The 23,411-nt window shown below is 33.7% G+C and overlaps 10 protein-coding genes across 10 annotated transcripts; 4 read left to right on the top strand and 6 right to left on the bottom strand.

Annotated features, from left to right (window-relative positions):
• Positions 1–320: 320 nt before the first annotated feature.
• Positions 321–1,724, top strand: OST1 (dolichyl-diphosphooligosaccharide--protein glycotransferase subunit OST1; the record flags this gene model as incomplete). Its single annotated transcript, XM_003688240.1, has 1 exon — positions 321–1,724. One exon carries the CDS (start codon positions 321–323, stop codon positions 1,722–1,724), a length of 1,404 nt encoding a protein of 467 aa, XP_003688288.1.
• Positions 1,725–1,831: 107 nt separating this feature from the next.
• Positions 1,832–3,769, bottom strand: ORC3 (origin recognition complex subunit 3; the record flags this gene model as incomplete). The annotated part of the gene is made up of 1 exon (XM_003688239.1): positions 1,832–3,769. The coding sequence occupies one exon, from the start codon at positions 3,767–3,769 to the stop codon at positions 1,832–1,834; it is 1,938 nt and encodes a 645-aa protein (XP_003688287.1).
• Positions 3,770–4,314: 545 nt separating this feature from the next.
• On the bottom strand, positions 4,315–4,668 carry COX16 (Cox16p; the record flags this gene model as incomplete). The annotated part of the gene is made up of 1 exon (XM_003688238.1): positions 4,315–4,668. The coding sequence occupies one exon, from the start codon at positions 4,666–4,668 to the stop codon at positions 4,315–4,317; it is 354 nt and encodes a 117-aa protein (XP_003688286.1).
• Positions 4,669–5,107: 439 nt separating this feature from the next.
• On the bottom strand, positions 5,108–7,375 carry DRS1 (putative ATP-dependent RNA helicase; the record flags this gene model as incomplete). Its single annotated transcript, XM_003688237.1, has 1 exon — positions 5,108–7,375. One exon carries the CDS (start codon positions 7,373–7,375, stop codon positions 5,108–5,110), a length of 2,268 nt encoding a protein of 755 aa, XP_003688285.1.
• A 537-nt stretch (positions 7,376–7,912) lies between these two features.
• SYS1 (Sys1p) lies at positions 7,913–8,497 on the top strand (the record flags this gene model as incomplete). Its single annotated transcript, XM_003688236.1, has 1 exon — positions 7,913–8,497. The coding sequence occupies one exon, from the start codon at positions 7,913–7,915 to the stop codon at positions 8,495–8,497; it is 585 nt and encodes a 194-aa protein (XP_003688284.1).
• A 237-nt stretch (positions 8,498–8,734) lies between these two features.
• On the bottom strand, positions 8,735–14,668 carry CYR1 (adenylate cyclase; the record flags this gene model as incomplete). Its single annotated transcript, XM_003688235.1, has 1 exon — positions 8,735–14,668. The coding sequence occupies one exon, from the start codon at positions 14,666–14,668 to the stop codon at positions 8,735–8,737; it is 5,934 nt and encodes a 1,977-aa protein (XP_003688283.1).
• Positions 14,669–15,873: 1,205 nt separating this feature from the next.
• TPHA0N00670 (HAD family hydrolase) lies at positions 15,874–17,232 on the top strand (the record flags this gene model as incomplete). Its single annotated transcript, XM_003688234.1, has 1 exon — positions 15,874–17,232. One exon carries the CDS (start codon positions 15,874–15,876, stop codon positions 17,230–17,232), a length of 1,359 nt encoding a protein of 452 aa, XP_003688282.1.
• A 166-nt stretch (positions 17,233–17,398) lies between these two features.
• On the bottom strand, positions 17,399–18,961 carry TPHA0N00660 (uncharacterized protein; the record flags this gene model as incomplete). The annotated part of the gene is made up of 1 exon (XM_003688233.1): positions 17,399–18,961. The coding sequence occupies one exon, from the start codon at positions 18,959–18,961 to the stop codon at positions 17,399–17,401; it is 1,563 nt and encodes a 520-aa protein (XP_003688281.1).
• Positions 18,962–19,720: 759 nt separating this feature from the next.
• Positions 19,721–22,594, top strand: PUF3 (mRNA-binding protein PUF3; the record flags this gene model as incomplete). Its single annotated transcript, XM_003688232.1, has 1 exon — positions 19,721–22,594. One exon carries the CDS (start codon positions 19,721–19,723, stop codon positions 22,592–22,594), a length of 2,874 nt encoding a protein of 957 aa, XP_003688280.1.
• A 406-nt stretch (positions 22,595–23,000) lies between these two features.
• EMC6 (Emc6p) lies at positions 23,001–23,321 on the bottom strand (the record flags this gene model as incomplete). The annotated part of the gene is made up of 1 exon (XM_003688231.1): positions 23,001–23,321. The coding sequence occupies one exon, from the start codon at positions 23,319–23,321 to the stop codon at positions 23,001–23,003; it is 321 nt and encodes a 106-aa protein (XP_003688279.1).
• Positions 23,322–23,411: the final 90 nt, after the last annotated feature.

Here is a 23,411-nt window from a genome sequence, read left to right as displayed (position 1 = left end):
GGTTTTGCCACAACTATTAAATCTTATAAAGTTATCATTGTAACGGCGGGTAACTGAGTTCTAACAAATTTGAAATTTCAAAATTAACGAACTCTCATTTCTTTAGAAACCACAATCATGCCAATTTCAATAATCAATTAATTGATTACTTGATTAAATGATTAATGAACATGATATTAAGAGATTTAGACAACTGTCAAGTCAATTGAGTCGTTGCAAAGCCAAACAGTGAAACAAAGGATCTCTTTGAAAGCCAGGAATAACTGATACAAGAATTGGCATAGTTTACCTAATCTTCCTTAGTTTTATTCGAATTAAAAATGATGAAACTGAGTATTTTATGGCTTACCCTTTTAGCTTTTTTGCTAGCTCAGGTTACTGCAGAAGGATTTGAAGTCCCACAAGTTTGGGAAAATCTTAATTTCACAAGACAAGTCGATGTCAGCAGGGTATACGGAAGAGAAAAAATCCTTTTAGATGTTAAGAATGTTGGTAAGGAGGATGCTACTGAGTATTTTATGGCATTACCAATTGATTTGCTGAACAAGATTTCAGTGGTTACATCTATCATCAAAGATAGGGAAACGTTCCCAGATACTTTGTTAACTAAAAATATTACTATTTTGGATGATGGTTCTAAGATCGGTTATGTCAAAATGGTATTACCTGAACCTGCCGCTGCAAAAGAAGAAATTTCCATTATTGTCACTTTAGAGTACAATGCTCGTGGTGTTCCATACCCAGAGAGTATTGGTCTAAATGAAGAACAACATTTATTACTAACCACAAACAAACTACCCTTATCTGCTTATTTGACAAAGGAATCCACTTTATTATTCATCGGCAGTTCTTCATTCGAAGAAATTAATGGCCCTTCTGATGAATCTTTAAAGGGCGAAGAAGGTGAAAACAGTATTTCTTTTGGTCCATTTAAAAACACCAAAGCTTACACAAATGATAACAAAGTAAAGCTAAAATATTTACATAATGTTCCATTAAATGTTGTCACTACATTGAAGAGAGATCTTTGGATTTCTCATTGGGGTTCCGTTGTACAATTCCAAGAATATTACGAATTAACAAACCGTGCTGCTAAATTGAATAAAGGATTCTCAAGATTAGAACATATGAAACAGATGCAACAAACATTAAATGGCCATTACAGAGGTATTCTTGATAACATATTACCAACAGGTGCTACCGATCACTATTATACTGATTTAGTCGGTATGGTTTCAACTTCTCAAATTAAAGGTGCTCATTTTTATTTAAAGCCAAGATATCCAATTTATGGTGGTTGGAAATACAACTATACCATTGGTTGGACTAATGAGTTATCTGACTTTGTTCACTCAATTGACAACAATTCTTTTATCCTTTCTGCACCTTTGCTAAATGGTCCAGTTGACACTGCCTATGACACAGTAGAATTATCTCTGTATTTACCAGAGGGTGCTATTGTTGAAGAAATTGACTCTCCATTACCATATGAAAAAGTAAGTATTGATACTGAAAAATCTTACTTTGATTTAAATAAAGGTCATGTAAAAGTGACTTTTACTTTCAACAATTTAATTGATGAATTACGTGGCGGTAAAGTCCTAATTAAATACCAATACGATAATGTTGCATTTTATAAAAAGCCATTATCAATCGCTACTTACATTTTTGTTGCATTATTGAGTATTTTTACTTTAAACCAAATAAACATAAGAGTCAATTAAATTAATAAGTTAACTATACTATTACAACTTTGTCAATTATTTTTTATAAAATGTATACATACATATATAAAAATAGAATCTCCTATTAAAATTCATTTATATTTAAACTAAACACCTCTCCAGACAGCTTTTTCAATTGTATCATAACTTTTTTGATTTGGTGCCCTTATGAAACCCATTTGATCTAATTCAAACACACCTTGCATAAATAATATCAATGTAATCTTATCTATTAAATCTTCTTCATCCGCTTCATGCTTATTTACAATAGAAGCCAGTGCGGTGTTCGTGCTTGAAATGATTTTTGTATAGTTTAATAATGCATCTTTTGGAATATGCTCTTTAAACGCAGTATAAAAATCGAACACATTAATTTGTGGGTCTGCTTCTCTGTATAATACAAATAATCTACCTAAGATCGGTCCAATGGTGTATGCTAATTTATCTTCTTCCTTTACTTCTCCTTCACTAAATATATTGGCCGAAGGTAATATACGTTCCCAATTCAATAAATTATCTTCCATATTTGATTTATAACTTGGGAATAATGCTTGAGATAATAAACTACTATTATTATCTAAAGTAAATAATTCTTGAAAGATTGTATCAATAGATTCGAATTTTAATTTTTCGATGTGTTCATGACAAGATGGCCATCTTTTTAAATATGTCTCAAGGTTGCCACTTAATAAATTATCATAAAGTTCAATAAGGTTGAAGTTCGTAATGGTTTGTTCATTTTTCAAGAAATCTGCTACAAATATAGCATGTTTATTTATTGGGTTTTCCCTAACCAAAAACTCAACAAAAAAATCACCAAGTGCATTTTCTTTATTTGTCATTAAATTTTCTACCTCTTCTAATGTTGTACTTTGTTCAAGTAGACCTTCAATGAAAAACATAAATGTTGGACATCTTCTTAGTAATCGTAAGTATGAATCGTCAAGCACATCGACGTTAGCTGGATCGATGAAGATAGAAAATGGGTTCTCAAAAAAATACGTCATTAATGCGTAGTCTAGTATTTTGATTAACAGTTCTAGATTGTGGTTCGCATTATTTGCCATCTTCTCCAAAATGAATTTTACAAATCCATGTGATAAATTCAATTTACCATCAACTGTATCCAAGAAACTTTGGAAAATAAGGTTCACATATTTGAAACCACTATTCCTAGATACATCTAAACTGTGTAAATTCTTTTTCAGAGTCCTGATTGTACTCTGTTTTAAATTTTTTTCAATGTTTGATAAATTTGTGTTAACATTGAACACCAAACTGACGGAAACATGCTCATATTTCAATGCAGATTTTAGTAAGACCACAAAATCATTTAAAGTAACAAAATTTATGGAATCAACATCTTTAAAGTTGAATACTAGATTTAAGTTTTTGCCAAAAATATCTTTAAAATTTTCGACCAAAGCCAAGTCATAAGAAACGTCACTTGTTCCTTCTGAATCGTTATCATCTCCATCCTCAATGTTTATAAAATCTGATTTTTGATTATCATTCTCTTCTTCTTTCAACGAAAGCTCTTCGTCTTCTATGTCTTCTGTTTTAATATCTTTACAACTTTGTTTTTGAGCATCAGCAATAACAATCAATTTAAACATTGATCTTTTCAACATCATTCTCACATTTGGAGATTCCTTTGGAGTTAACTCTATTAATGCATTTAAAGTATCATTTGATTCCTTTGGTAACTCAATTTTCGTACTACTATCTGAACCTAATAGAAATAAAGTCTTGAAAGTATCCTTTCTGTCCTTTTCCGTATCATTGAATAGGATATTATAAATTTCCGTCTTTAAGTCAGTTTCAATACTTGCAATAATATCTCCAACCTGTGAATGGAAATGGGAATACAACTGATTGAATAATTCAATTCTCCTATTAACATTATCATCCAATTCATTACCATCTAATAACTTAACAAAATAAGAAGAGTTTAAATTTGCTTTGTCATCAACTTTTCTCTTTTTCAGTGGAGGAGTATATGTGTAATGCCCTCTCTGAACCTCAGCAAACTTACTCGTATTCATAGTCAATTTGCTAAACCCAGATAAAGTTACTTGTCTTCTTAATGTCTTGATGACAAGTGAAATATTTGATAGTATAATTTACCAGTTGAAATGTACCGATTTCGAGCAAAATATTATCTTTTTAACTGGTACTACACTTTAATCCAGTCGACACTCAACAGTATACAATTTATTAATGCTTTATACTTAATATTTGAACTATATACAGATATATATTAAAACTTTAAACAACTGTCTTAAGTGTGATAAATTTGGTGATGAGTTACTAATTTGATGCGTAAAGTAGCGGATTGAGCTTTCGAGAAAATGCATCTTCGGGTAAAAATTATAGCGATAACTTGAGTAAAGTCGTCAGATTAAAACTAACGAGATAGATGAACAGAAGATAAAGGGCTCCAGGTATACAGAGTCTAGGATGGCAATCCAATGACTTTTCTTCCACTGATGAGCAACCTAAGTTCTTTATATAAAGAGAGTCTAAGTGAGGAGAGGGTCACAATGTTCAGCGAATACTTGAGTTATAAGATGATGAAGAATTGTTATCATTACCAGACGTTTTCAGATTCATCTTTCAGTCTTTGTACTCTAACTGGTTCCCAGTCTTGTTCTCGAATACCTTGCAGACGATAATACTCTTCTTTGATATCAAATTTGTGATTATTACTTTTCAACTTCAAAAGATCGCTCTCTGTGACTTCTTGAACCTTACGATCCCTTTGTTCATATTTAATTGCTGTGAAATCTGATAACCAATAAGAACCCAAAACAATCAAACTACAGAAGGGCAACCCAAAGTATAAAAACGAGTTCTTTTTGACTAATTTCTGGTACCTGCCAGCAATCGAAGCATCAAAAACCTTTTGTTGTTTCTTCGATCTAAAGACTTTATCTCCCAACATTTCGTCAACTGAAAAAAAAATAATTTGTGTTAAAACAAGTGCCTATCTTAATTTAAATTAATAATAAAAGCACAATGCAATGCACTTATGGACTGAGATTCTACTTACTCAAGTGATAAACTTAGTTTCAATCATACTTTACATGAAAAGGGGATCTTGACACTACAACTTTTATACATATTGTTCAAACGTTATTTTTCTGCCTTTCAATTTTCGTCGTTGCACAATCTAAGTTCTTGAAGGTGACTTTATTAAATAATGTATGGAATCAAACCAAATACTTTTAAAAGGTTAGTAACATTTAAGGATGTTAACTATCAAGTGGGAATGGGAGTGGGAGCAAGAGTGTGGGACACACATGCTCTATACATAGTTTTTTTCGAAAATTTAGACTTAGATAGAGATCTTTCGTTGGATTTATATTACATGTTAGAACTATTTAAGATTTTAAGGTTATACAGAATTTTTGGTTATAAAACTTAACACCACAGAAACTATTTCTTGCCCTTTCTACCTTTATTTTTCTTACCTGATGCAGCTTTTGTTTTTTCATGGCTCTTTCTTGATCAATCTTACGATCAGATTGTGTCTTTTTATATGAACGAGGCTTGTCTTCTAGAGCTTCTTGTCTCTTTCTCTTTTTGCTATTTATTGTCTTCTTGTTCTTTGACAAAGTTCCCATAATCTTGGCATTCTTCTTCTCATCTTCAGTTTGGAACCAGGTTCTCCTTGGTCTCGCTTGAATCTCTGTCTTGTGTTTCATTAGATTCTCACCTTTACGCAGCTCCATCTCAGCTCTTAAAATTTCTTTTTCCTGCTTTTCTTCATCTAAAATGTCATCAATGGTTTCTCCATTAGAATCAATTAGCTTGCTAACTTCATCAACTTTATTCCATTCGACATTTCTACCTAATACTTGGTTTTGATTTTCGCCTTCTTCAGCACTCTTGATAGCACTTCTGACAATACTTCTGTCTTGAGAAGATTCACCAACAAACGTAACAGAACGACCTTCCCTGCCTGCTCTTGCAGTACGACCAACTCTATGCAAGTAAATTTCATATGATTTTGGCATATCATAGTTGATAACAACTTCAATTTTTGGAATATCTAAACCTCTTGATGCTAAATCGGTACAGATCAGGACTGGCACTTCTAAGGATTTAAATTGGTTGACAGATTGCAGACGTTGTTCTTGAGTTAAAGAACCATGCAATTCTGCAACTTTCATACCTAATAAACCCATAATAATTCTTAATCTATGTGCCATTTCCTTTCTGGAGACGAATACGACTATACGTTTTTGACTTGAAGAATCCAATTTCCTGATTAAATAATATAACAACGCTGGTTTCAACAGATCTCTCTTACGAATACGAACAAATTCTTGAGTCAAACGAGCTGCTGCTTGTTTTGGAGGATTAATCATAATTCTAACCGGTCTTCTCAACGACAAAGATATAAGTTGCTTGATCTTGGAATTCATAGTAGCAGAGAATAGTAATGTTTGTCTCTTAGTTGGCAATAGACTCATGATCTCATTTAATTCCTCTTGGAAACCATCTTCCAACATTCTATCGGCTTCATCTATGACTAAAACTTCTACCGAATCGACGTTGAAACTAGCAGAATTCCTAATATGGTCAATAAATCTACCTGGAGTAGCAATAACAACATCTGGTCTTGTTTTCAATTCTTGTTCTTGTTGTCTTAAATTCAAACCACCAACAGCTAAACCGAAAGTCAATCCGTTGACGTACTTACCGATTCTTTTACCGACATCACTAACTTGGATAGCCAATTCACGAGTTGGAGTTAAAACGATAACTCTTGTGGAGGCAATATTTGCAGGTTTATATAATAAACGTTCGATGATAGGAATCATGAATGCAGCTGTTTTACCAGAACCTGTGACGGCACCTGCAATGATATCCTTACCCAACAAACCGATTGGAATAGTGGCACTTTGAATTGGGGAAGGTTTAGTATAGCCCAAATCACTCAAACCCTTCAAAACAGGACGTGATAACGATAATGTGTTGAAGTTAGTGTGCACTTGCTTCTTAGCTTCTTTACTTTCTTCCTCGGGAGCATAGAAATCCGCCATAGCTTCTACTGAATCTTCTTGTTCTTCAACATCAGCTAGACCTTTGTTTGAGACATTAAAACCTTTCGTAGTCTCAGGTTCTTTTTCATTGCTCTCTTCTTCTTCATCGTCTTCCTGCTCAACTTCTGCGTTTATACCCATTCCAAAACCATCCATGGCTAGCTCTTCATCATCTTCATTATTTCCAGCTTCTTCTTCTTCCTCATCTTCTTCTTCATTGTCACTGGCAATGTGAACTTGGTTGATCAAACCACCTTTTCTCTTGATGATTCCATCCAGATCGACATCCTTCTTAACATCATCCTTATTTTCATCATCACCAGCAAAGTCCCAGCCTTGGAAATTAGTTGTTAATTCTTCACCATCAAGATTGAAATTGAACTCTGGATTTAGATCTTTAGATTCTTCAGTCTCTTCTACAACATTCTGCTTCTTCCCTTTCTTCTTCTTACCGGTAACCTTAGCGGTTGGCTGGACAACAACTTCATCCTCGGAATCTAGATCAGGCACATCTTCCTCACTATCACTTATAGTTGGAATGAAATCCATTGTCCTGAAGTTACCTTCAAACGCATTTTTCTTACCCTTGACAGAAACCATATTTCCTGGCAACACTTTATAATTCAGAAATTCTCGGAGGAGAGGGTATATATAAAACAGGCAATGCTCTTACTCAGTGTAAGAATTAAAAAGTCATAATATGCAGCTCAAATATACAAAATATCAATTAAATAATATCAGATTTTATAATCTGTCTTCATTCTTATAGGTACAAGATCAAGAGCTCATCGCTTCACAAAATTTTTCACTTAGTGAAACCTACCAAATGCATCACTAAACACGAAGCAATTTTAGAATGAAATTCTGTGTGATACATAAGAGACAGGTCAACTTTCATAATAGTTTATTCAAATCTAATTTGATTTTTAAAGGATGGTACTAGGAAACTGGACCTAGTATACTTTATAATATCTGTGGTCATTAGATATTGATAGAAATTGCCATTTGTTTTATTCCCCCCTCCCTCCGTTTTATTTTCGTTGAGATTTGATTCAAAGAAAAGCATAATTTTAAGGTACTAACATTAGAATTAATTATAGACATATATCTGTAAAATATTGATTATTATTATTAAAAATGATAATGACTAGAAGGTTTCTGCATTTACTGAGAGATTTAAGACCTTCAAGTGTCTTTAAAGAGGACTCCATGTCGCCTAGAAAGATCACAGTTCAAATTATACTACTTCAACTATTTTATTATTTCACAGCTGCTGTTTTATTTTATCTTTGGGGTACTGTCTATGGGTTTAAATTAGAGATTAAAGAATGGTTATTTTCTTGGACTGCAATTGATTATGCAAACTCTGTAGGATTGTCTATCATTATGCTATGGCTAGTTGATGCGCTGATCTGTGTTATGTTTTTGACTATCATTGTTGGTAGATCAAAACTGGCTTGGGATTTTGCGATTACTATTCATGCAATTAATTTGATTGTGGTTTATTTTTATAGTGGCAGTTGGCCATCCTTTCAATGGGTAATATTACAGATTTTGTCCTCATTGATATTAATCTTCTTGGGGACTTGGTTTACCAGATGGAAGGAATTGAGAGAAACATTTTTTGACGGTTTGTTAGACTCATCAATAGATACAAGTGATAACATACGACAGAGTGATAATAATGCTATTGAAATGAAGGATCTAGAAGCACAACGTTAGATAAGTATCTCTTGCATAAATACAATTTAAAATGAAAACAAACAAACCAACAAACTATTAGAAGTAAATAGAAATCAATATATTTAATATCAAATTCATTATTTTGTTACAATCATTATTAATTCATTATTACTTATCATATATATATATAATAAAAATTGTTGTTAAAATATGCAAAAATAGTTTAATATTAATAAATATTTAGAAACATATGCGTATTTGTTAAAACCAACGTACTTATTTGTTCTCAATTCCTGCAGCTGCGAATATTTCATCCAATAGTTCAAATATACTGGCACAGGCTGCATTAGCACCTTCTTGAGTAATGTTTAGATTCTTTTGGACCCTTTGGCGTAATTGCAACATGGCTACACATGTTTCCAATCTGGTAACTAACTGTTCAAAGAAAGGCATAAATCCAATGTCAGCGATGATGCTCATTATTGAAGCTTCATTTGCATCAGAAACATTGGATAAATAGCTACCAGATTCTTCAACCTCTTTATCAATATGACCTTGATTTACTGCGGAAGAGATGAAGTCTAATTTATTATTAACTACCAATAAACGGAATAACAAATCACCATCAACTAGTCCTTTTTCATCTGATTCTGTTAATGAATAATCATGTCTTGTTTCAAGAATTTTAGGATAGGCAATTGTGATATATTCCTTGGATTCCAGCCCTTTTAACTTCTGTTCACCAAATTCAAAAAAGCTCCAGCCAATACTAACCAATTGTGCTACTTCTTTTTCTAAAATTTCACCAATAAGCTTCTCCCCGTATGCTTCTTCTAATGATTTATTTTTGTTAACAACCATATCATGGTAAGATAAAATCTTGTTAAACTCAACGCAAAATGTGTTACTCAATGCAATTTGACCACCGTCAGCAATGCCGGAGACTCTAGCGGCTTTATTAACTACAGGTCCCAAATAATCCATTCTTTGTGTAACCATATCTAATTCAGGCACTGGGTAACCCCAATGAATACCCATTCTAACTGATAACCCTTGATAAATTTTATTATCAAATTTATCTAACACTAAGGAACCATCTTGAATTGATGTTATCTCCTCAGGCCATTCCGCATCCAATAATTTTAGCTGAACACTTAAACACCAAACAAGCGCACTTGTTGGTGTTGGGAAGGCAACCATAAAAGAATCGCCTTCAGTCTTAACCTCATAACCACCGTAAATACGCAATTGACGACGCATGATATCATTATGTGTTTTCATAACAGATCTCATTGCATTTGGAAATAATTCCCACAAGAAAGTAGAATTCTTAATATCCGTAAATATAATGGCAACGTTACCGGTTGGTGGCGCAATTTCTGGTTGTAATCTTCTTAGAGTAGTATCTTCAAACGTAGTACGTCTAGATATCAATGAGTTTCTATTAAAGGAATAATTACCTTGTTGTTGTGCATCCTTTTGTAGAGATAAACACAAAATGGTTATATTATCAGAACAACCGTATGCAATAGCATGATCTTTCATTTCTTCAGCAGCCAGCAATGGATGTCCTGAATGTTCCCTTGTAATATCACAAGCCGTCTCGTAATCCATATACTCCCAAAGTTTGTGGGTTGCGACAACCAGCATATCATCAGAGCTCGTCAATGTTGTAACAGAGATATCTGGAGATGCATGAATATGTGGTAATAAATCAAAGAACCCAATGGCTCTCGAAACATCAACAGCACCATCTAATTTGGAATTACTGACATAACCACCAGCGATTTTAATTCTTTCGTATTCTTCTCTTTTATAAGGAACATGATGAGTAGTTAATACATTACAATCACCATTATTCTTTGACAATATGGACATACAATCACCTACGTTTGCAGTATAAACTTTGCTACCTTTCATGTAAATGACGGTAGAACAGGTACCACTTAATAAATCCACAAATGATAAATTTGGAACTTTTTCTCCATTATCGACAGCATTTAGCATTATATTAATTTCTTTGTTTAATTGTAAAAAACTGAAACGCAATGCATTCTTAATACCTTCATCATCTTCGGTATATTTATCCAATTGTCTCTTCAATATTTTATCATAAATATCTCTTACTATTTCAGTCACATTATGTCCATAACGCACACCTTGTGTTTTACTATCATGCAAGCAAATTAAACATTCATCATCCTTACCACGGAATTTTTCAAATGTAACATCACGAGAAGATACGTAATCTTTTTGACCTAACGTATCAGCAACACCATATGCCATTCCATTGACAGTAGAGTTACTTGTTCTCAGACGGAAATTGATATTTTCATCTTGAACTTTATTTGTGTTTAATGTAACATCCATTAAACCAAGAATTTTCAACTGAGGTAGAATTGTTAAATCTGATAAGTCAACATCAATGTCATAATTAATCGAAGATTTAATTTCAAAACGTCTGTTACCAGAAAAGTTTAAATATCTCAATTCCTTATTTTCCCTCCAATTCCAATCGTAATGATAGTTTGAAATATTATACTTTAATTTATTAGAACCGACATCAAAAATAGTCAATTGGGATAATTGAGATAATTCGGTTGGTAACGATAGTAAATTGTTACCATTTAACATTAATGTTCTCACGGACTGCCACTTTAATACAGTGTCACTTGCTAAATTAGATATCTTGTTACCTGACAAGTATAATTCATTTAAATTAGCTAATTTCATCCCGGATAAATCAGTTAAATTATTGTATGATAAGTTTAAAATTTTTAAGTTGGCAAAAGAGTTTAGTACTGACCAAACAGAATCATCAAATTGATTATCTGCACCAATAAAAAACATTAAACTTTTCGAAATTTTAGTATTAGGATTGAGATCTGCAGACAAACTTTCTTTGAAATTATTAGTGTTGAACGCATTAGAAGAAATATTTAAATATGTTATTTCAATATCATAACATCCAGGTACAAGTTCTCTAATATTGTTGGAATGCAAATCAAGAGTTCTCAAATTTTTCAATTGTGAAAATTCTGCTGGAAGACCTTCTAATTTATTTCTTGCAACAGATAAATAAATCAATTTGTTCAAGTTAGAAATTTCTGAAGGTAGTTTAGTTAAGTTATTTTGACTTAAGTCTAACTTTTCTAGTCTAGATAACTTAGAAAACAGCTCACCAGGAATGCTAGCCAGCTTTGCTTTACTTAAAGTTAAACTCGTCATATTCATTGGATAAAAGTCCTTATATGGAATAGAAGTAATAGGATTTTCTTGGATATCTAAAGCTCTTAGTTTAGGTAAAGTATCGTCAAAAGTAGATATTCTATTATCAGAAAGCATCAAATTTTGTAAATTAGATGCATTAGTTTTAATTACTGTTATTCTATTATTCGATAAGTTTAATGTTCTTAAACATTTCATTCCTGAAAGATCACCTACAGCTGTTAATTTATTATGAGAAAAATTTATTTTAGCTATCTTTATCAATTGGTTCATGGAATTAGGCAATGAGTACATTTTGTTGTAAGACATATCCATTTGTAACAAATTAGTACACCCATTAACTACTTCTGGATACTCAACAAAATTATTAGATGATAAATCTAACAGTTGTAAATTCTTTAACTTTGTAAATCCTTTTGGAAGTTTCTCTAGGCTATTACATTGAAGATTTAAAATAGTCAAATTAATTAAATTTGAAATTGAGGTTGGAACTTTCTTTATGAAATTTCTTTGTAATTCTAGGGAGACTAATTTATATGCTTCAGTGACATTAGCGGGAAACTTTGAAGCTCTCAAGTTAACCATTCTCAAACTTGATAAATTTAACGCACTTTCAATAAACTCCAGAGGCAAAAATATATTTGAATTATTAGAGACATCTAGACTTTCAATTTCTGATGTGTGTTGATAGAAAATAATTGGTGGTGTTGTCAAATTAATTCTTCTCAAATCAACGTGAACAAAATCACTTCTCATCAACCTCTGTTCCTGTTCTGCATTTAAATGAGATGGTGCAACTGGATGAATATGGAATTTAAAAACAAAACTTAAATCTTCTATACCAATAATATGCAATGGATCAGTCTTCCTATAACCGATTAATAAAAGAAGTTTACGTTCAATAATAATAGGCCTAGATGTAGGCTTTAGAATTTTTGATAATTTACCAACTTTTAATGATAATTGGAAGTTGCCTTGTGAGGCTATATTAAATTTTTTTCTTAAAATTGGTAAAACTTCCTGTACTGTAGTATCAGGAGTTAACGACAATGTTGTGAATGTTTTATCAACATTAAAGAAACGAATAGCATAATGCTTTTTTGGATCTAAATCGGTAACATCTTTGTAGTACTTCTGTAAATCACGCTCTGCTTGATCACGCTTTTCATCCTCTGCTGTTAGAATAATTGGTAAAGAGCTGACGTTGTTTGAATTAACACTATTCTCTCTCGTAGCTAAGATTGCTAACTTAGCAACATTCGAAGAACTTAATGTGAAAGGTAAGCCTGCTTCACTTCCAGATGTACTTTCATCTTCATCACTATCGTCATCGTCATCATCTTCTCCATAATCTTCCAAATCAGTATGCATTGGTGAGTTTGCTGATGAAATATCAGGATTTTCAGATGCATTTGATGGAACATCTAAACTCATAGTATTGGAAGGTGTCATCAATAGCTTATTATGCATTTGATTTAATTTCCTAGAACTTACTTTAGCTATTGGTGTTGTTGAATCATTAACTTCTTTTCCATTAACTAAAGAAATGTCATTTCCCTCGCTATTTTGAATATATTTTGTATTGCTGTCATTGTCGTTGTCATCACTAGAATACCTACTGATAGACTCCGAACTGTTGGATAGTTTGTTTGGCTTGTTTTGATCTCCTGGGAGAACCAGTGAGTTATTACGGAACTTATTACCACGATTAACAACCAAGTTGACAGTGCTTGATCTGTTTGAATTTACCTTTTTATTCTTAGAAGTAAGGTTTGACCCCTCTACATCCCAATTCTCTGGCGCTGACCAACGTTGGACAGTGGTATTAGATGCTATTGGATTCCCATAGGTAGCAGAATCAACATTATGAGAGCTTATATCGGTTGGAGACAAATCCAGTGAAAGATCATTGTATGTTTGGTTCCTGTCCTGAGTAACTGATTTGTTCAAAAAATCAAAATTTCCATTCTCTGGTTTATTTACCTCATTCCAAAACACAGAATCAGAATTTTGAGTAGTCAATGATAAAGGATTAGTATTAACATCATTATGAGAAGAGGTAGATACAGTGTTAGCGACGCTTTTCGACGGCTCCTCACCACTCTTGCGAGAGCGAGCACCTACACTGCTATATATATCCTCTTTACTACTTTGTGACCTTCTTGCACTGTTGTTGTCGAATTTGTTGTATATCATGCTTGTCTTTGGTGAACTGTTTCCCGATCTATCTCTATTGTTTTTGTTCCCAGTTATTGGGGAGGCAGCTGGAGTGGAGACAGTTGATAGTTTTCTGAATAGACCACCGGCAAAGGAGAATTTTCTACTCGAGTTATTGAGATTACTAGTAGTCGGACTCTTATATGTGTATTGTCCTTCGTCTATGGATGCGCCTGGGCTGTTGTCAGCAGCATTGTTGTGGGAAGGAGCTGGGCTCATTGCAGAGAAAGAGTTCCTGAACATAGACATTGATATGTTACTCAAGGTCTTCTTTAACGCATTTGGTTGTTTTTTTCGACGGTCATGATTGCCTTTACCGTGTCCCTGGCTTTGACCTGGTCTCACTGATGACACAGCCGAATTTGCGGAATACAAAGAGAAGTTATCATTGCTCCCATTCTGAGTGGAGTAGTTGGTGTTCATTGTCTTACTCTTCTTTATATTATTTATGATCTTTTGTGAACCATTTGTCCTTGTCTTAAAATATAAGTTACTATTATTACTTAACACAGTTGCAGCTATTGAATTTCTTCTAATAGGAAGTCTAGAATCAGAATTTGAATTCGAACCTAAACTCAGATTAGAATTAACATCAGAAAAAGCATTCATTGCACTATCTGGACTGACTATTGAGCTTGAGGTAGTTGTAGTTTTTGTAAGTGTATTTGGAATATTTTTATTATTAGTTTCTTTAGGATTGGAATTATTACCATTGCCAGTATTATTATTTCCTCCCTTTGGTCGTCCATCATCAAGACTTTGCATTATTTTTGCTTTTCGATGGTCTTACCTCAAAAGGGTTTTGTTTTTTTTTTATTTTTATTTCGAACTGTGTCGAATATACAGTAAGATATCGTTATGAAAAAAATGTTATAACTGAAGGCAATTTTAAAATGCACGCAAAGAAAGAAGAAGGAAAGGTGAAGTATCGATATCTTTTAACGTTAAACACTAGGGGAACAATGGAATAAGTTGTTCAGCTTTAATTTAATAAAACTAAAAAATAAAAAAGTAAAACCTAGGCTGAAGAAGAAGTTCCAGAATAAGGTATATTGAAATTATTATAAACGTATAGAAATCAAGGGTACAGTAATTATAAGTTGATGCCCACAATATAATAATCAAAACTGGTTAGGTTAATAACTGTAATTACAAATGCATTAAACATGAATGAAACCTCGAATAGAATGTTCTCTTAATTGTTTACTCGTTGGGTTTGATGTTAGTTAGGTAGGTTATAGTTAGTTCATCACTGTTAGTTTTCCATTATGCATTTTTCGGTTTCCAGTTTCCAGTTTGTCAGAATTTGAAAAAAAAAATGGAAAATGGAAAACTATTCCTAATTTTTTAGTTCCCTTTGAAAAACAACAAAAAACGGAACGACGCGAAATCACTGCGTCACAAATTGATTTGTGACGCCTGGTGGCAGGGTAAACGGTAGTTGATCATTTGCGACGAACTGAACCGGGTAAATATGTCGTATATTGTGACTTTGTGTTTCGTGATAGATGATAAAAACTCAATGTTCGTACACGGTGACTTACATTTTACCAAGAGAGAAAAATGAAAAATGCGAAAACAATAAAGAATAATTTTTGATTGAAGGACAGATAACCTAACGTTCTTAGAGAGACAGGAGAAGTTTCTGATTGCTTTTAAGTAAAATATTTAGAAATTAATGAACGTGAAATTATGGATTTGCTTTCTATTGGGATTCACGTTAGTCAATTCTATTGTAGTTGTAATCTTGCGCATTATTTGAAGCTTCATTTTCTTTGCCCTTTCCGAATAGTAGTTTGTGAAGCTCTAGGATAACGACATCAGCAAACGAGCAGTCGGTGCAACCCTAATAATACACATACTTCCGTACTAGAACGTCAGAGGCACATAGTAAGAGAGGATCCTTACAAGAAGAGTGATAGAAGAGACGCATACATAAATACATAAACCCAGTGGTGCATACAGAGAGAATGAGTTTTGTATTTTCGCTGCTTTGCTGTCTGGACAATGACACGCATAAACCAGAGTCGCAGTCCACGATTCGAGAGCGTAAGGCTATCCAGAAAGAACTTGCAGGGATACAAAAGGCACAGACGCACAATCGTCATCGATCCGGATCTCCTGCCGGTAAGCTTCATGATGGATATAATGGGCTCAAAACCGCGAAGAGAGCAGAGATAGATGAGGAGGACGACGACGAAGTAAAGGATAATGAAACAGAGGTCAACGTCAATGTGCATAGAGAGAGTGATGGAAATAATGATAGTGAGGATGACAGAAATAAAAACAGCGTTGATACTGCATTCACAGCTTCGAATGAAGAAGACAATAATAAAACGGCAGAGGATAACAAGAATAGTAATGACCATGATAATAGTAATGATAATAATACCAGTAACAATAATAACAACCATAACAATGATAAACATACCAGCACTAAGGAGAGTAGGGGGACTAACATGGCAACAGGCAGTGATGAAGATGTAAACTACATAGGAAACACAACAGATGAGGAGAAAATATCTAGCGAGAAAACAAGAACCCATAATTTACCTGATATTGCTGCCATTGATTCCCGCACGTCAGAAGAAACAAACGGACTTACAAAAAACGCATCTAAGAGGACCACAACCAATGAGGATTCAACTTCAGATAATGATTCACTTTCATATAACGCAGACGAATATTCCCAAGGTTACGAACAGAACGATAACACAGAACATTTTATAGATTTAACATTATTGCAAGAAGGTCAAAGCCATGCACCGGGATTTGATACACTACTGCCTCCAATTGAGAAAAAATTTGCAGACAGAAAATGTCTAGTACTGGATTTGGATGAAACTTTAGTTCATTCTTCATTTAAATATTTGAATATCGCTGATTTTGTTTTACCAGTAGATATTGATAACCAAGTTCAAAACGTTTATGTTAGTAAAAGACCTGGTGTTGATGAATTTCTAAAAATTGTCGGAGATCTCTACGAAGTGATTGTTTTCACAGCGAGTGTCTCGAGATACGGCAATCCACTAATGGACATTTTAGATCCTCATAAATATATTCACCATAGACTATTCAGAGACTCATGTTATGTTTATGAAGGCAATTATGTGAAAAATCTATCACAGATAGGCAGGCCGTTGGGTGATATAATTATTTTAGATAATTCACCAGCATCTTATATTTTCCACCCCCAACATGCCATTCCCATTTCATCGTGGTTTTCTGATTCACATGATAGTGAATTATTAAATATCATTCCTTTGTTAGAGGATCTTTCCAAAAAGTCTGTCCTTGATGTAGGAAAGATTTTAGACGTGGCAATATAACAGTATAAGTTGTTACATATCTAATACTTTTTTCACTTTAATTTCACAAAAAAGGACAATTTATCAGTACATACATATTCTGCATACATAATTACATACATTCATGAATTAGATAAAAATAATAATTTTTTTACCAAACCTATATAATTATTAGCATTATTATAATTTACAATCCCAACCTTAAAGATTCGACTAAAGGAACACCAATTCTTTCGATCACATCTTCTGCCCATAAAGTATCAAGATGTGAATATTCATCGATGTACCAAATTTTATACATTTTTGCATTTTCATATTCTATAAAATGATTGATTAATTTTTTACCATCAACTAATCTATCTTGTTTTGGAACAAACAATAAAATTTTTGGATAATATGGTTCAGCTTTATCTATTTTTTCAATTTCATTTACATCTATATCATCAGAAGTTGGGAACCATTGGCGATCTGTTTGAAATATCGATCTGTAACCATTAGCGAATGACAATGCATTTGGATCTGGTGAGAGCCACCATTGCATTAATTTAACTGAGATATGAACTGGTGAAAATAAGAAATGTCTATTCCTTAAACTTGGATCCCAAAGTAGATCATTCCAATCGAACAAAAAATTAAACATAACGAATGATAAGAAGGAAAAGATTTTTGTACCGACCAATAAGTTTCTCATATCCATCATAATGGGCATAAACGATTTTTTACCAAATACCAAAGGACTATCGATTGTTTTTCTCATTAATCTAACGAAGACTTTCTCTTTAAACAATGGACCTGGGTAAATTGCGGGAGCCAAAGCAACGAAATTATGTAACTTTTCAGACAATTTAAAATCATTAAATTCGTTATGATTAATTAAACTATAAAAAGTTTGTGTTGTACCTTGTGAATGACCAATCAATGTCAATTTCTCCGCTCCAGTGTTAGACAATACGTTTGTTACCAAACATTTCAAATCCAGGAATGCCATGTGCTTGATGTCCCAATCCCATAATTTATCACTGCTTATTTTTTTTCTATTATATTTTTTCTCTAAGCCACATCTATTATTTCCTAGCCAGACGTCAAAACCTTGTTCATAAAAGAAATACGCCAATGATCTTTTGCCCCCTGATGCGAAAGACCCACAACTCTGTAGTAAGCCATGGAGAAGAAGTATCACTGGACGAGTTCCTGTATTAGCCTCGATGTCGTGGTCCCCGGAACATCCTTCCATGTGCCATAGATCTAGGATGAACCCATCGTCTGTTTCCACTTCCAACTCTCTTATCTTTATGTTAACTTGATTGTAGTAGTAATTCAAACTTGCAACCAGTCTAAGATCCTCGTTTCCGTTAACGAACGGGTTTGCAGCCATATTTGTAACTGTGTGGTCATATTCGATGTTGTTGTCCAAGTCCTCCTCGATGACGTTTGGATTTGGATTCAAAGGCGAGGTTGTGGAGGTGGATGCGTTTCTAGTGTGCCTAGAGGCACCGTGCCTCATACCATCATCCTGGCCATCTGCGATGTCTTCTTTGATAGTAGTATCTGAACCTCGGACGTCTCTTGGACCTGCAAAGAACTTCCCTATATAGTGATGGTATAACGAGCAAATGAACAGCACCATCAACGAAAAGTTGATGACGATGGTGGAAATAATCCAGATACCAATATCGCTGACAGTGTCCCACATGCTTGCCTTGCCTGTGAGCGGGGGGGGCCACAACCACATATATATAAACGCATACATATGCGTTTATATATATGTGGTTGTGTGGAAGATTTCGAGATACCTGCACTCATCGATGGCATCTCCTAAACCGGACACACTTCCTAAACGGGACATATATCCCAAACAGGAAATGATATTTCGTTCCAATAAAAAGAAACGCGGGCCCTAAACACAGCCAGAGCCCTAACCACCCAATTCGCCAGGGTTCCCGCACACAACAAACCCTATACATCACGTGCGACGAATCCAGCAAGAACACCCACACCCACACCCCGCACTACCAGTAGCCGCCGACCTCTGCCGGTTACCCGGCCTACGACACCCAACCAAAAGAGCGCCCGCGCAGAGCGCGGGCATGCGTCACGATGCACGGCCCGCGTTTTTGTGTCCGTTCTTTTTTTTCTTTTCTGATTTTTTTTGCCGATGGACGGGCGGCAGTTCCCTCCCAGAAGATAGACTTCATATATAAACAGCTGAAGATACAAAAATGTGCAAACGTGCAGATATGCCCATATAGACACATATATATAAAGCAGTCAAGACTTCTACATACTACTAGGTTGTGAAACTTCATCGACGTGCTTTTCTCTATATCGTGTACTTTCGATACGGCGTGTGTGTTATTCTGCTTTGTTTTATTATATGGGCGCTAGTTTTGGACTGTAAATCATATCTCAGGACCACAACAAAACCAAAAGTCTGTTTTATACAAAACTATTGGTAAGTGCACAACTTAGGAAAAAGAGTGTAATAATTATATTGAAGGAGAAGAGGATTATGTCTATTAATGACCCTTGGTCCTACTCAGAGATGTCGCCTCCTTCCAGAGCGACATCTCCGATTTTTTTGCAATCCGATAACGTGAACGCTGCTGCTACTGCTACCGCTACTCCCAATACCACTGCTGCTGCTAATAACAATCTTCCAGGGTCGAAGTCGGCTATGGATTCGGAACTGGCCTCTATTGTGTCGTCTTTGAGTGCGTTGTCGAATCCCGTTATAGGGAACGCAAATGCGGCGTTTGTAAATAATTTAAACAACAACAATAATCAGATCGGGTCGTTTAGAGGTACTGGGAGTGATATTGGTGACAACACGGGTTCCATCAACAACTATTTGGATGTTTTGAAGTCAAATACTCCTCATAGCAGGAAATCGCCTCTCTCTGTAGGAACCGCACCTCCTGGCTTCAGTGCGGCTACGTTTTTCAATAGCATTAATACTAAAAACAGTGTCAATGTCTCTAATAACAACGGTTCTGTTCAAAACGCACATTCTGTAAATAATAATCATCATGCAGGCAGTTTGGATCAAAGAATGGACATTCTAAAACATTATTCCGCAAGCGTAAATGGACCAATTCTATTCAATGATAGTATCAACAATACCATGGGTAATAACGTCACCGCTGCTTCCGTCGGTGTCGGCGGTACTCAAACAATCTCCGATGTCAACAATATTGCAAGCGACGATGCTAGTAACAACGAGAGTGCTGGGTTTTTTGAAACATTTGGTAAATCATTAGTAGACGGTACTAGGGAAATCGAAAATGGTTCTAAAGGTAATTTGATGGCTAGTTTATCAGCAGGTAATTCTTTGACTAATGTGCAAGATTTACTGATGAGACATTCGACAAATAACTCTAGCAGCATCGATCAACAAAGAGTAAATAATATCGATGCTTCAAGATCAACTAATGTCAACACCAATTTATCAGTCAAGGGAAGAAAACCTTCGATTACTTCTTCAATGGCAACAGATCTCACTGCAATCACTTCTGCAACAGAGTCAAGTACTTCTTCCTATCATGAAATGAGTTCATCAAATAATGCAAGTTTAAGCACAAATAGAAATAGTAATATTCCAAACCCATATGGTGATGCAAATAATCAATATGATATGCAGAATGTAAGAAGAAATATTTGGAACATGCAAAATTTCTCAACTTTGCCTGTCTTCAAACCAAATGCAATTCAAGGTGTAAATAATTATAATAACCATGTAAATGATGCTCCTCCAATAGATCCACAAAATTCTTTGATTAATCCTAACATGTTCATGTTTCCATCAGCTATGGGCATGCCACCAACTGCAACTCAACCTGTTAATCCAATGTCCATGCAAATAGATAATCCATATTTTTACGTTGATCAATCAAATTCTGGTAACAATGGTAATCAAATGAAATCTAATAATAACATGGAAAATGCTAAAAATATTCTTGAAGAAAATTCATCCAAGAGTAAAATGAAAAATAATAATGCTATCAACAATAACAACAGTAGAAATAGAAACAACAACAATAACAATGGAACTCATAAACCAAATAAACAAGCTAATCCATATTTGGATAATAATATACCTGCACATGTTTTGAATTCGAGTGCTACTAATCAAATAAAATTTCCAAAGAAATCTGGTAATAATAACAATAATAACAGCGGTAATGCCTACAACAATGCCACTCAAGGAAGAAATAATACTAAGATGGCTAACTCAACTCAACAAGCTAACAAAATTATTTCCTCACAGCAATACCATAGATCAGCTCTGTTGGAAGAGTTTAGAAATAATACTACGAACAAACAATATACTTTGAAAGATATTCATGGTCATACCTTAGAATTTTGTAAAGATCAACATGGTTCAAGATTTATTCAACATGAATTAGCTGTTGTAAAACCTTCAGAAAAGGAAATTATCTTTAATAAAATTAGAGATCATATTTTAGAATTATCTGATGACGTGTTTGGGAACTATGTTATTCAGAAATTTTTTGAATTTGGATCGGAAACTCAAAGAAAAGTCTTAGTTGAAAATTTTAGAGGTAAAATGATTAAACTTTCAATGCAAATGTATGCATGTCGTGTAATTCAAAGAGCTCTAGAATTTATTGAACCTGATCAAAAAATTGAATTGGTATTAGAATTAAAGGATTGTGTATTGCCAATGATTAAAGATCAAAACGGTAATCATGTTATTCAAAAGGCAATTGAACATATACCGATTTCAGAAATATCATTCATTCTACAATCTTTAACTGGACAAATTTATCATTTGTCTACACATGCATATGGGTGTAGAGTTATTCAAAGATTATTAGAATTTGGTTCAAAGGAAAATCAAACTGCCATTTTGGAGGAATTATTCGATTTCATTCCTTATTTGATTCAAGATCAATATGGTAATTATGTCATTCAATATTTATTGCAACAAAAAGAAGAAGACTTGGAACAAGAAAATTTTTCTCCTCGTATTAAGAAAGCTAAACAAGAAATTATTAATATTGTTTCAGAAAATGTTGTTGATTTTTCAAAACATAAATTTGCCTCCAATGTTGTTGAAAAGACAATTTTATATGGAAATAAAGAACAGAGAAAAACTATTTTATCTCAAATCTTGCCTCATGATTTGAAGCATGCATCCTCATTAAATGATGATGATCCAATGATTTTAATGATGAGAGATCAATTTGCCAACTATGTGGTCCAAAAATTAGTTGGTGTCACAGAAGGTGAAGAAAAGAAGTTGATTGTTGTTGCGATTAGATCTTATTTGGAAAAATTGAATTCATCAAATTCGCTAGGTAATAGACATTTAGCTAGTGTTGAAAAACTAGCTGCTTTAGTTGAAAATGTTCGTATTGATTAAATTTGTTATCAAGAAGAATTTCCTTTTGAATCTATTTTGAGATAACTGTTTGATATTAACTCTATAATCAGATTTAATAATTCTTCAAAATAAGTCATGTTGATGTATAAATAGTGTATTAATTTTTGTATATAACGCCATATGTGGTTTTCAATACCACCACAGTTCTGCTATTCGTCTAGAATCTACTTTTGTACATATGATATATAAATTATATATATATTAGAAATAAAATTACCATTGTATAATTTATCTTAAAACGATATATCATTATTGTATTTATAAATTAGCATTAACTAGTAAATATTCCATCTGTTATATTTGGAATAGTATTAGGGTTGGTCGTTCAACAGACAATAAAGCAATGATGCATCAACACGATGGGACAATTGTGTATCCAGTACATTTACCCAACAATAGCATATGAAAATGTCCAAGCCATTACATATCCTGTCAACTCTCTAAACAGAGATTCAAAATATATTTCATATAGCGGATTCAAATAGTATTTGGATGGATTAGATTGACAGATCCAAGTACTATACAGAAACGAGACACTGAAGTAACAAATGAGGAAAAATCCAAACCCATTTAACGATTCCAATTGAATGATACCCGCTCCAAGACCAAATACTAATGATGTGCTATCTTGAACATAAAGTAGAGACTTTTTATTCTTTATTATGTTACCGGAAAAGTTTATGTCTGAATAACCATCTGAACTCATTCTTTCAAAATTAAGTCTTTGGACTGCTAGCCTTGCAAAATGGGAAGTATTTCATCCTTTTAAATGATGGTAAGTTTATATATTCATACC

Source organism: Tetrapisispora phaffii, chromosome 14 (assembly GCF_000236905.1).
Source record: "Tetrapisispora phaffii CBS 4417 chromosome 14, complete genome".
NCBI lineage: Eukaryota > Fungi > Ascomycota > Saccharomycetes > Saccharomycetales > Saccharomycetaceae > Tetrapisispora > Tetrapisispora phaffii.
The sequence above is the reverse complement of the archived record's forward strand: the minus strand, read 5'-3'. Positions and strand labels throughout refer to the sequence as shown.